Source organism: Eulemur rufifrons, chromosome 3 (genome assembly GCF_041146395.1).
Source record: "Eulemur rufifrons isolate Redbay chromosome 3, OSU_ERuf_1, whole genome shotgun sequence".
Classification (NCBI taxonomy): domain Eukaryota; kingdom Metazoa; phylum Chordata; class Mammalia; order Primates; family Lemuridae; genus Eulemur; species Eulemur rufifrons.
The window spans coordinates 35,713,866-35,726,824 of NC_090985.1; the positions used below are offsets into that span (position 1 = coordinate 35,713,866).

The following is a 12,959-nucleotide window of genomic DNA, read 5'->3' on the forward strand; positions in this document are numbered from 1 at the left end:
TACAGTATTGCTATTTGTTCCTAGTAATACCTTTGTAGCCTTGGAAAGAGAGTCTTTTTAATTTTTCAATTGGCTTCTTTTGTGTAATTATTTTGTCAAGGTATTTCCATTCTAACAAAATAATACATGATTTCTGAAAATTGAAAAATAAGGGAACATATATGTGAACAGATTCTTTAGTTGGCTTTGCATATGAATGTTACTTTATTACTGTTGCTATAGTACTGTTTTGCATATGTTGAATTTAAAATTTGGTACTGTAATTGTTGGTTTTTTAAAAATATGTTGTATATTTTTGACAAATTGGCAGGTTTAATAGATGGAACTGAATTATGACTTGCCCCAAGCACAAAATAGTTAGGCATCTTTTTTAGGCATCTTTACACCTAGGTTCATGTGTGAACTAAGTTTCTTTTAAATTTTCTAAGTAAAGGAATAAAGAGATCATTGTATTTGTGGGGAGGCGAACTGGATGCAGAAAAGTGTAGATATTAGTTTTATATAATTGGTAAACAGCGATTTGTCGAAAACGTGCTTAATGACTTATAAATTTAGATTTCCTCCATTCCCCTCGTAAGAGAACATTTTAGCATGGAGGAATTCTGCCATTAAAATTCTTCTTTACAACATTATGGTAATCATGTTTATCATTTTAAGTGCTTTATGCCTTATCTGTAGTGTTGAATGTGGTGTAGTTGGAAAGATTTATGAACAACTCAGTTTCCTCATAGAGCTCCCCTTTTTTAAAAAAACACACCAAATATATTAAATAAAAAAGATTTGTCCTCAGAGAAACAAATGACCAAGTTATTATTAAAAGCGGGATTTCTGTTAATTTGAATTAAGCAGAGAGAAATCCAGATTTAGTCATACATTAACATATGTTTTGTGGCTAACACCACAGGTGGTGAAAATGCCCATATGTTTGTGTCCCTGATTATGCTTTTTGTAACTAATTCTCCTTCCATTTTTCCCTTACTCCCAAGTGTGTAGAGACTCAAATTTTTGCTTTATCATTTCAAAATTTCAGTAATAATGTTGTAACATAGCTTAAAGTATCTAGTTTTCAGCAGCTCATTCTGGAGCCATTTTGTAATTTGAACTCCTCTGCTCAGGAATCCTGCCCTTGCGTTCGTCAGCAGAAAAGTTCTATGGTACTGTCTTGGGTTTGGTCTTAGTTGTGTATATCCTCCCTTATTTAACCTATATTGTCATAAATATTAATACGGAATTTAAAGTGATCCCTAGAAAAAGGGAGTATTTGAAACTATTCTTCTAAAATTTTTACTTTTTTGTATCATAACTTAGTCTAAAAGTTAAACTTTACAAGAAAATAAAGTAGTTTCAATCTTAAACTATAGATGAACAAGATATTTTAGTAGGCTTTCATTTCTATTGCATTAAAATAGATGATTACTGATGCATTTATAGTCAGTGATAGTGATGAATGTAGTAGAAAAGTGATGATCAAAATTAAAAATTTTTAATTATAATTCCCAGATTGTTTTAAAATATCAAGTCATAATTTGTAACTTAAACTAAATAGTAATGTTTGGTGTTCCCTTGCTGCTTTGTGATATTTATAAACTTGAGGCTAGTTATTTAAACATGGAGCTTTGGAAAAATTATTGGTCTTTCCTGAGAAGTGCGAAATTAACATTGAATAAAACGTATTTATCTTTGGAAAATTGGATTGTTAATTGCTTGGAGTTATACATGTATTTAAAAAATTCATGTCACTGTAAATTTTCTTGTGCTTTCCTGCTGTTTAGATGCCCAGCCTACAGAGTCTGAGAAGGAAATTTATAATCAGGTGAATGTAGTATTAAAAGATGCAGAAGGCATCTTGGAGGACTTACAGTCATACAGAGGAGCTGGCCATGAAATACGAGAGGTAAATCACATTTATGTATAGGAAGCTAAAACTTACTGGGTCCCACCTCTTTCAAACCTCTATTGTTTTCTAGACTTTAGAATTCTCTATTTCATATTAAGTATTATATTTGAAGGACGATCACTTAGCATTATTACAGAAGTGGTTGCAGTGATACGAGGGTAAAAAAGAAAACGATGTTCTACAAATGGGTAATTTAAGTATATTAGAGAAAATTTTATTTACTTTCTTGTTTGCTCTCATACCTGAAATTGGCAATATCCACAAGGAACTATTTATACTTTTCTTTTTGCGAGGAGAGAACATAACTTCTGTGGCTTTGTTCTGCCAGTCTGTTTTTTCTATTCCTCCTAACCTTCCCAGGAGAAACTTGAAATCATCCTTGCAATGTGGACACCACACTCCCCACTGACTTTACACCACAAGGCAAATGTTTGGTGTGGTCTGCCTCAGCTTTTCTCTCCCAAACCCCCGAACTTAAGGTTTCCATTCATCTCTTTTCCCATTTTTAGAAAGTGTGTCCCAACTTCTTTCCAAGATTAGCTTGTTTACCTTGTTCTTCATCCTGTTCTAGAACTTTACTCTTTTAATTATTCCTTCCCTTCTCTTACAGACATCATCTTTGTTCTTTTACTAACTACTTCTTCTCAGCATACGTGTAGATGTTTTATACTACCAAAGAAGCTCCATAGCTTGGGACCTTAACCTCTCTTTTTCACATTACCACATTTCTTGAAGGCAGTGTCCACACTGTGTTTCTTCATTTCCCCCCACCTCTGCTTCTGCTTCTGTTATTTTTCTCTATACCAAATAGTGCAGAGGTCATCAAGGACCAGTCTTTGAGCTTGCAGTCCATATCCAACTTGAGTTCTCTTCTGACACTTGGACTACCAGTGAAGGCAGAATAAAGTGCAGACCCCAGAAGACAATTCAAAAGATTCTTTGGTCATTGACTGGTTGTTTAGTTTAGGGAGAAGGGAGAGTTAAATGATTCTGTGATTTTTATTTTAGATTAGGAGATAGTGGTATCAACAGAGGGAAATTATAGATAGTGTGAATTCCATTTCTTCCCTCTCCTGCACTGGACAGCTTGTTCCCTGCATGTCTTGCACAGATACACTTCCTTGTCTTTGTTTCTGTCTGGAATGCCCCCTTTTTTTTTCCCCTACCCTCCTTCAAATCCAGATAACCACCTACTTCTTACTCTTTTGCCCGGGTACTTTATGCACATTTCTTTTAGGATAAACATCATTAAAAAAAATTGGTATTATTTGTTCATCTCTCCAACCACTTTACTGCCAGCTTGAGGCTTGAAAAGGGTAAACCTGGTTTTTTACATACTTTGGTATTATCTGTACCTAGTACAGTGCTTAGTAAGCAGTTAACTATTGAAGAAATAAATACGAGCATTTTAGATTAATCGTGACCATATCAGCTTAAGTAAAACCTTAAGATTTTAGTAAATCAAGGCATGTAACCATTTATGTGAAGTTCATGTTCTCTGAACATTTAAACATATTTTGAAAAGTTAAACATTTATGGAAGTAAAAGATTTAAATGAAGTAAGCAGGATCTCAATGAACTAATTAGCAAATTGTTCTTTCCCTGCAAGTCACACCAGTTATTCTAAAATGTTTGAAAGCGTCTGCATGTTGATTATTAGTGCTACAAGTTACTTTTAATTATTTATAAGTGTTGGCTCATTAGACCTTTTTTTTTGTAAAAAAAAGAAAGAGAAACAAAAGAGACAGAATCCTGCTCTGTGGCCCGGGCTGGAGTGCAGTGACTCAATCATAGCTCAGTGCAGCCTTGAACTCCTGGGCTCAAGCAATCCTGCCTCAGCTTCCCGAGTACCTGCGACTATAGGTGTGCGCCACCACACCCAGCTATTTTAAAATTTCTTTTGTAGAGACAAGGTCTCACTATGTTGCCCAGGCTTGTCTGAAACTCCTGGGCTCAAGTAGTCTTCCCACCTCAGTCTCCCAAAGTGCTAGCTAGGATTACAGGTATGAGCTACTGCACCTGGCCTCATTAAACTTCTTTAAAGTTTGTCTTGTATTTGAATTCTTATCCTCTGGTTATAATTGTCTCCCATAAATAATAAAGAGAAGTATTTTATTCACCATAGAACAAATACCATTCATTATCTATTTGTTTTTTTTTCCCCCGTTAAGGTAGAACTCTTTAGAGTTTTTTGCAGTACTTCCCATTGGAAGGGTCATTCTTTGCTTCTCTGTGTGGGAAGGCTCCCTACAATAAAAAATAGTGTCTCTCCCAAAGTCTGTATGTAGACTTAATTCAATGCATATTCAGGTGTAATCCTCTAGAAGAGAGTACAATGATAGGAAATTTTTTACATAGCACATTTCAAAGAGGGCTTGTGGGGCTGTGAAACCAGGAGCATTTAATGCTATGACCAAAGATTGGAGTTCTGTATAGGGATGCCATAATCACGCAATAGTGCTATTTCCTGAGGAGATACAAGATGTCACCATGTATAGTTCATTCATAATGTTTCATGATTAGTGATGAGAGAAAGTAAACATGTGTCTTAAAGTTTAAAAGAAAAAGTTTATATAGAAAAACAACACTGAAGAATGCCAAAATATAAGGAAAGAATAAAAAGCAATGGTAAGAGATTTACCTTACCAGGCTTTGAGACTTATTTATTTAAAGGTACCATCATTAAACTGTTTGGTAAAGGAAGTAAGGCAAGAGAAATAGGTAAATAACATTGATATAAAAAATAAGCTAGAAAACTCTTTAAAAACTGCAGTTAAATCTACAGTAGATAAGGGACAAATGTATAGTTTTTTGAGCAGTTGAAGAAATTTTGATTGAGAAATTGATGTGTGGGTTTAATGATACAAATAGAAAAGATTTCTGAACAGTAGAAAACAAATTAGGAAAGAAAGGTATACATGAAAGCTGAATGAATATATGCCAAATATACAAAGAACTGTTATAACTATCTTATGTCAATATTAACACTTAATGTTGCTAATTAATTAATAAGACTTGGTAGAGCAAAAAGCACAGCCAATAGAAAAAATGTTCAGCTTTGCTAATAAGTGCACCACATCACTGTGGAGAAGTTAGATGTATTGTAAAACAGTTGTCTTTTTGGAAATCAGTTTGGTGGTATATAGGATGACAGCAATTAAATTATTTGTACTCTTGCACCAGGTGCCTATATTTTAGAAAATATATTCCAAACAACTATAATTGAAGAGGAAATGTAAGTATAAAAGCCTTTATGGCTGCCTTAGTCATAGCAGCAAAACTGTGGAAGCAATTCATAGAGTTATTGTGAAGATAAAATTAGATAATCTATGTAAACAGCATAACACAGTGCCTGACACAAAGCTAATGTAAACTTACTATGTTTTATTACTATGCTAATGTGTGGGATTATGTATATTTTAGTTTAACATTTTATTAAGCATAATTCTAAAATAGAATAAAGTTTAAGATAGAATCTATTACATAAGCAAAGTTTATTGTCTAGAATAAACCACTAGAAAGGGAGATAGGAACTTTCCATTAAGGTTGGGATGTGTCCATGAGAGTTTTAACATTTTTGAAAATGAGTTTTAAAACGTGCTCCGTTATAACCTCACCACTGACATTTACTAAGTGTCCTTTTGCATATTGGGCTGTAATGGGTATTGACCAAAACCTTGTTTAACGGCAGAGAAACTGATGTGAGAGGAGAAGGAATCAGAAGTACAAAAACCACAAAATGTTTGTCAGAAAAGAGCAGCCAGTATCTTCAGCTCTAAATCTAGGCAAGGAAGGACAGGGAAATAGCTCTGTTCAGTTATGAAAATGGGTGACATTTAGTGGAACTTTTTTATATTATGAGAATGAATTGACATTTAGAAAATCATTGTTTCATCCTTGCAAGAAAAGTTGGATAGGCTCCTTTAAGAGAAGAAAATACAATTTTAATTTTCATCTGTTTGCTTATTTACTGAATAATACATCAATAAATATTTACTACTTCATGTAAATCATTATTGAGTCTATACTTGAGGCTAAAAGGATTTTTCCCATAAATATTAGCATAATATCAAAGTCCCTTTGAAATGTTCATATTAATATATAATTTGAAGCAAAGATTGTTACATATTGTAATGTCAGATTTTGTTTAACATTACAATATTTTTAGATAATCACATGAGTAGGATTGACTTCAGGTACTTGTTAGGTTTAAGAATCATTAAAAAAACTGTATAAACATCAAGAAAATTTGAAAATAGTGGCAAGCTTATAAAGTAAATTGCTTAAGCAATTGATGCTATTTATTTAGTTTATAGTTATTAATTTATTCAGAACATCCTTTAAATATATGTGAATACAATTTTATTTTGCATTCTTGTTTTTTGTTTTTGTGTAGGCAGAGTCAGTACATCCTGATAATGTTCATAAGCAGGCCCCAGCCTTGGTTATGAATTTCAGCTTTCAGATGGTGTGTTTGAAGACGTTAGGGGAAGCAAACCAGGTTGTTGAGAAAAGCATTAAGTTCCATAAAGGATTAAGAGAAACATCTGTAGGCAAAAGGAAGATAAAAGCAAGAAAATGTTTCTTTGGGACTAACTCTCTACATTCAGAAAAGATTGCCTAATGGTTTGAAAGACTGAGTTTAGAAAAAGACATATTCATGTTTATGTTAAGATCTGTGGGTTGTTTTGTTTTTCATCCTTTCAGATTTGAAATTAGTTTTTCATCTTCCTATTCAGGAAATCCTGAGAGAACTTGGAATCCAGAATAAGATTTTAGTTATAGGGAATAAGTATCTGTGACAATTTCTAAATCACATTTTCCAGGTTGATCTAGGAGGATCTTAAGTGTTAGCTAGTTTTCTTAGAGCTAGTTTGACCCTGGAATTCAAGTTATTATTACTATTATTATTATTTTTTTTTTTTCTTAGGGACAGGGTCTCACTCTGTTGCCCAGGCTAGAGTGCAGTGACACCATCACAGCTCACTACAACCTTGTACTCCTGGGCTTAAGCAATATGCCCGCCTCAGCGTTCTGAGTAGTTGGGACTGTAGGCATGTGCCACCATGCCTGACTAATTTTCCTCATTTTTTTGTTGAGACAGTCTTGCCGTATTGCTCAGGCTGGTCTCAAACTTCTAGCCTGAAGCGATCCTCCCGCCTTGGCTTCCCAAATTGGTGGGGTTACAGGCGTGAGCCATTGAGCCTGCTCTGGAATTCAAATTATTGAAAGCTTCTTGCCTGTTCTCAAAGTTGGCATCTTCATATGTTGCCTTGCTTTTTTTGTTTCTTTTTATTCTACCAAAATAGTTCTTTGACAAAGAAATACTATGAAATCTTGACTGATACGGGAAACAATATGAAGTATTTTCTTTTGTGGATCTAAAAGGCACCAAGGCTTAATATATTTAACAAACATATATTGTATCATTTTTCATTTCATTGTAGCCATATCTACTGCTGTGATAACTAAGAATGTATTCTAATAAGCTAAAGTATCCATGGAGTTAAGGCCCACTGTCACCATTCCTGCATCCATTATTCTATAGTTTATAGATTATACCAGGGTTTCCTATGTTTGCTAAAACCGATATTTTAATGTAACAATGAGACTGTTGTAATTTTTAAAAATCTGTTTTTATTCTTTGTATTTTGAAGGCAATCCAGCATCCAGCAGATGAGAAGTTGCAAGAGAAAGCATGGGGTGCAGTTGTTCCACTAGTAGGCAAATTAAAGAAATTCTATGAATTTTCTCAGAGGTTAGGTAAGTTGAAAGTTTTGTAATTATGACTTCCTTAGTGAAAAAGACGTTCATTTGTGTCAGAAGTTATTTAGAGTATTTTATGTTCACAATGCTGAATTTGGCTGAATATCTGTTATATAAGTAAAGCAAGCTTTTTAGATTCTAAGATTACAGAATGATCTTATCATTCCTGTCAACCCAGGCTTTTGATTTATTTAGACCATTTTTCTCCAAAAATTGTACTTTCCACTAGGAAATCTCTTTGATTTCTTTGCATGCTAAAGGGTCCTCGTATAAGAAATCATTTGATAGAATTTCTCTCCACCTCTGCAGTAAATCCTTTCCCATATTTGGGGAACTAATCCTCAGGCCCTTGGGTTATTTAAATTTTGTGTTGTTAAAATCATTGCTAATTATGCTCAGTTCATCTAAAACTGTAGGTAAGAAATAGGAAGCTAATGATATTTCCAAAGTTATCCAGGGAGTTATTAAAGCAAAAAGAATTCAAAACAGTTTGCTTTTTCCTTTGTATGGGAAAAATTATTCAAAGATTGGAATTGTGTCTTCAGTACAAGTAAGCAAAATTGGAATTCCATTTCTTGTAGGAGGAGGAGGCAGAGCAGGTAAGATTTAGCCAGTTACCTCCTTTTGTGATTTGAAAGTTGTAAATTTGAAGGACTTCACTTTTTGTAGTTGGTGGGTGTGGGGGAGGAACAGTATAGATTTGTGTCAGAAATTTGAACCATTTAAATTTTATTAAGTTCTTAACATGTTTCAATTTCTGAATTGTTTAAAGGTGTGACATATTCTAAATGAATATATATCACACCTAATAAGAAAGGCATACTGTAAGACTGAAGTCAAACTTCGGGCCCTGGAGCTAAAATTTAAACCCGAGATGTAATTTGTTTGGCCCACATAGTTTAAGTCTGCATCTGCTTTGGAAAAGTCACTAGCTTAGACAATAATTGATCTGCATTATCAATGGGCCGGAGCAATTAATACTTGGCAAACCACCTCTGTCTGTATTAGTTAGGGCATGTGCGTTCTAGTTTGCAGTAAGTCCTTATTGCTGCATATTTTTTTTTATATCTAGCTCTTTATTTCTTTATATTTTTTACTTGACCATTTGTGTTTATAACCTATGCTTTAAAGTTGAAGTTCCATTTAAAAAAAAAAAATGCCTGTATTCTAAAAAAGTAAGCAAATTGCTATTTTTTCTTGATGTAATACAGACTGTTAAATGTAATGTTAAGACAGACAGTAGTTGGGATAGAAATGTTTGTATAAATTATCCTTTTACTAGAAATAAGAATTTTCATTTATTTTCCCAATCATAAAATTAGTTCTCTTGCAGTATTTGCCTTTCAATCAAGTACTTGTATAGTCTGTAGCTTTATAACCTTCTGTAACCTTAGCCTTGGTCTTTTAATCTTGCTTATCTTGACTACTATTTATTTAGAGTTTTTCTTATGTTTCCAGTTTCTAGCTACATTTGAAGTTAAATTGTTTTAGAAGGTGCTCAGGTCCTATTAAAGCTCATCTTGGTCTCTTAGCATATGCCAGTGAAAAAAGAATAATTCTAAAATACATCAAGCCAGTTGGACTTGAACGTTATCTTATATTTTAACTACTAGAATTAGTCTAGTGATGTGTGTTCCATCATGGGTGCTATTCCATTTTGGCAGAGGGATATAATAACATAGATAAAGCAAAAAGCTATCAATTTTCATGCTGTCACTTGGGAACCTGAATCTTCATAATTGTAGTCTAGGGTCTTCTGTAAAGTTATAAGCAGAGTACAAATTTAAGATCTGATATGTTACCCCTCATCTCTTGGCCACGAACCTGGTTAATAATGTTTCTAGTTCCTGGTTAACAGATGCATATCCTTGCATGTATATGGTAGGACTCACTTAATGTTTGTTGAATGAATGAGTGACAGGTTAATGGGCACAAATATCTGATATATTAAATATGTATTGGATATTTAGAAGCAGCAGTAATAATGGATTTTAGGCTTTGGTGACATATGGCCTGTGCTTGAATCCAGGTGTTTGTCACTTCTTAGCTGTGTGGTCTTGATGATACAACTTAACTTCTTTGAGTTTTGGCAACCTGTCTGATAAATTCTCTACATTATGTTCACTAAACCTCTCTTGTTTCTTCGCTTCTTACCGTAACTGTTGAGCCAGAAGTGAAGACAAATACCTCAGACAGCACAGGGAGCACCACACAACTATCAAGTGCACGTAGTCCTTCAGAGTTTTGCAATTCCAAGGAGAAGATTATTTGGCCTGAGCGCTGTAGAGATACCATGGGTCATAATCCAGAGGAGGAACTCTGATCCCTTGACAGTTTTCATATTTACAGAGGGACAGGGCAGGGATCACCTGACTAATTTGGAAAATACTGAGTTTTGCTGACAGGGTTTAACCATGCTGGCCTGGGAAACTTGCTGTGCTTGCTTATTTCGGTCTCTGAGGCCATGGACCCTTCCCTGTTGAGGCAGCTGCCTGAGAGAAGGTTGTGTGCTCAGACAGTGGACAAACTACTTTGTCATGCCTCAGTCTTCCTGGTGCTCTAGGAGCTAACTTTAGGGACTGTCTCCAAGGGTCATAATGAATAACTCTTTCCAACATATTGGTGTCTTTTCACTGGGCTTAATCTATCAAAATCTATTTAAAAGACCCAAAAGTGAACATAATTATTGTGGTCATGTCTGTTGGCTGTCTTAAATCCTCCATAGTTCACATCCTTGGGTTCTCTGCAGAGGATTCAAGGGCTGGCATTTAAGAGTAAATGGGTGGGCTGTGCACGGAGGCTCATGCCTGTAATCCTAGCACTCTGGGAGGCCGAGGTGGGTGGATTGTTTGAGCTCAGGAGTTCGAGACCAGCCTGAGCAAGAGCAAGACCCCATCTCTACTAAAAATAGAAAGAAATTATATGGACAGCTAAAAATATATACAGAAAAATTAGCTGGGCATGGTGGCACATGCCTGTAGTCCCAGCTACTTGGAAGGCTGAGGCAGGAGGATTGCTTGCACCCAGGAGTTTGAGGTTGCTGTGAGCTTGATGCCATGGCAGTCTAGCCTGGGCAACTGAGCCAGACTCTGTCTCAAAAAAAAAAGAAAAAGAGTAAATGGGTGGCAGTTGGTGGGAATAAATGGCTTGTTGTCTTTAAAGGGCAGGTCTCTGCAGGGGCCTCCTGTTCCTGATCATGTAGTTGTTCCCCCCTCCTGTTGTAGCTTGTGGACTAATTTGTCATCTTCATTATTTCTCCCAGTTGTCTTTTTCTTGCAACCTTCTTAGATAGCTTTGGCTCCTGCACTGGTCTACCAGCTGTCCTTTATTTCTTCCAAAATTTAGGAATTAGTAGCCCATTAATTTCCTCCATATCATCTACATTTTTAAAAATCATGACTACATTGTTTTGTTTTAAGAGCTTCATTAGAAGCTAATCCACAGGCCATCTCTTCTTTACCTCTCTTTCATCCAGAAACCTGGGTCACCATGTGTGAGATTCATTGCCTCCAGTTTCTCTCTTGAGGAATTGTAGGCTGGTGAGACTGTCTGTGCCAGCACAGGCCTGCAGCGTGAGGCTGATCTAGCTGCTTCAAAGGCAGATTAACAGCCTTGTCATCTTCAGTTTCTCTTTCATGATAGATCTACCATTGAGGGCTTTAGCCATTCATGGACAGAAGTCCTGCAGCTACTGGGCACTGGCCATCCCAACAGCCAAGTGACCAGACTCCGTTCCCCACAGTGGTAGAGCACTTGGAATGCTGAAATTAACCCTGCGACTTGATAAAATCTAGCCAAGTACAAATTTCTTTTTTTTCTTTAATAGCCTAGAATAGTATTTTATAATAATGGTTTTCAGTGTCTCTTAAGCTTTGCTTTCTACTTACATTAACACCAACACATGGAATGAATCTTGGGAGAAGTAAATCATTTTTTCAAAATAATGAATATTGTTTTCTTCTTAATTAATCTTCTTTATACCCACTCTTACACCTGTCTAAACCATCTATACTCCGCAATCCATTCTCTGCACTGAAGATGAAGTGGGGTTTTAAAATGCTAATTTGATTATGTCACTATTCTGTTTAAATGCTTTCTCCAAAACATTAGGATGTCAAGGCCAGAATGCTTAATGTGGCATACAGATTGTGTGTGATTTGTCTTAGCGTTTGGTTACTCTCCTCCTTGCCCTCTCTATTCTACCTATATTGGTCTTCCTGCAGTTCTTTGACTATGTTATGCTCTTCTCAGCTCAGGGTCTGACTTCTTTCCCTTTCTGTGTGTAAACTCCTGCTCATCCCTAATGAATACTCCAGTCCCAGTCCAGAAGTCACTTATTCAGGGAAGTCTTTTCCTGAGCCTTCAGTTAGTAGAGGACCTGTTTGTATACCTTTCCACTGTACCATGTACCAGGTACACCTTTTCAGCAGATATATCACAGTAGTAACTGTTCATCTTTCTTCTCTCTATATAATAAGGCATAGGGAGCATGTCTGTCTTTATCTGTTTTCCCAGTGTCTGGCACAGAGTAGGCAGTCCATACGTTTTCTGACTTACTGAGGAACAAGACAAAAGATAATAGCTGTCATTTGTAGTTATTGTGTAGATGAGAAATAATGTCTGTGAAGTATCTAGCTCAGCACCTGGCACATAACAGACACATAAGAAGTACCTACTATTATTTATAATTAGTAGATTAATATTTTATAAGGCTACAGAAGTAATTGGTACTCTTGGTAGTAATCAGTGGATTAATGTTTTATAAGGTTACAGAAGACTAAGCAGAATGTTGCTTTATTTGAGAGACCGTTTATTATGGTTGAAAGAATAGAGCTTGGGAGTCGGAAACACCTGGCATTTACTGGCTATAACATTGGGCTCTAACCTCAGTGAAACTCACTTTATCCATCTGTAATACTCATGTCATGGTTGATCGTGAAAGTTAAAATGAGAGACTACATAACGTGTGTAGTACAGATGCTGGCTCATATTTAGGTCTTCATAATTAGTTGAGTTGGGTTTTTTTATGTTAACGGTTGATGATCTAATTTATTAATAAATATTTGTTTATTAATATGACATTAATTTGGTTGTAATGTCAGATCACCTTTTAATTTTGTAAGCTCTTGTTTTCTCTGATTAGAATCTAGCATTGTTTGCCAACTCTATAATCTGTAACTGAATTAGTTTGATTTCTGCAATATTTTTGAACTGAAATATCGGTATTTACATTTTTAAAAATAATTTGTTTTAATAGATTTAGAAGGTACAAGTTTTTTTTTTTTTTTTTTTTTTT

The 12,959-nt window shown here is 35.2% G+C and overlaps 1 protein-coding gene and 1 non-coding gene across 23 annotated transcripts in view; both read left to right on the forward strand.

Annotated features, from left to right (window-relative positions):
* The window catches only part of CYRIB (CYFIP related Rac1 interactor B), a 155,908-nt gene that overhangs the window by 126,089 nt on the left and 16,860 nt on the right, over window positions 1–12,959 (forward strand). For 18 of the 22 annotated variants that reach the window (XM_069465985.1, XM_069465984.1, XM_069465976.1 and 15 more), the window contains 2 exons: window positions 1,773–1,894; window positions 7,555–7,660. In XM_069465985.1, coding sequence (XP_069322086.1) covers window positions 1,773–1,894; window positions 7,555–7,660 — 228 coding nt within the window. The remainder of the gene's footprint in view (window positions 1–1,772; window positions 1,895–7,554; window positions 7,661–12,959) is intronic. The other 4 variants (XM_069465996.1, XM_069465995.1, XM_069465997.1 and 1 more) reach the window with 2 other exon arrangements.
* LOC138382280 (small nucleolar RNA SNORA25) lies at window positions 4,254–4,380 on the forward strand. Its single transcript, XR_011233369.1, has one exon. It is a non-coding gene; the product is annotated as a small nucleolar RNA SNORA25 (small nucleolar RNA).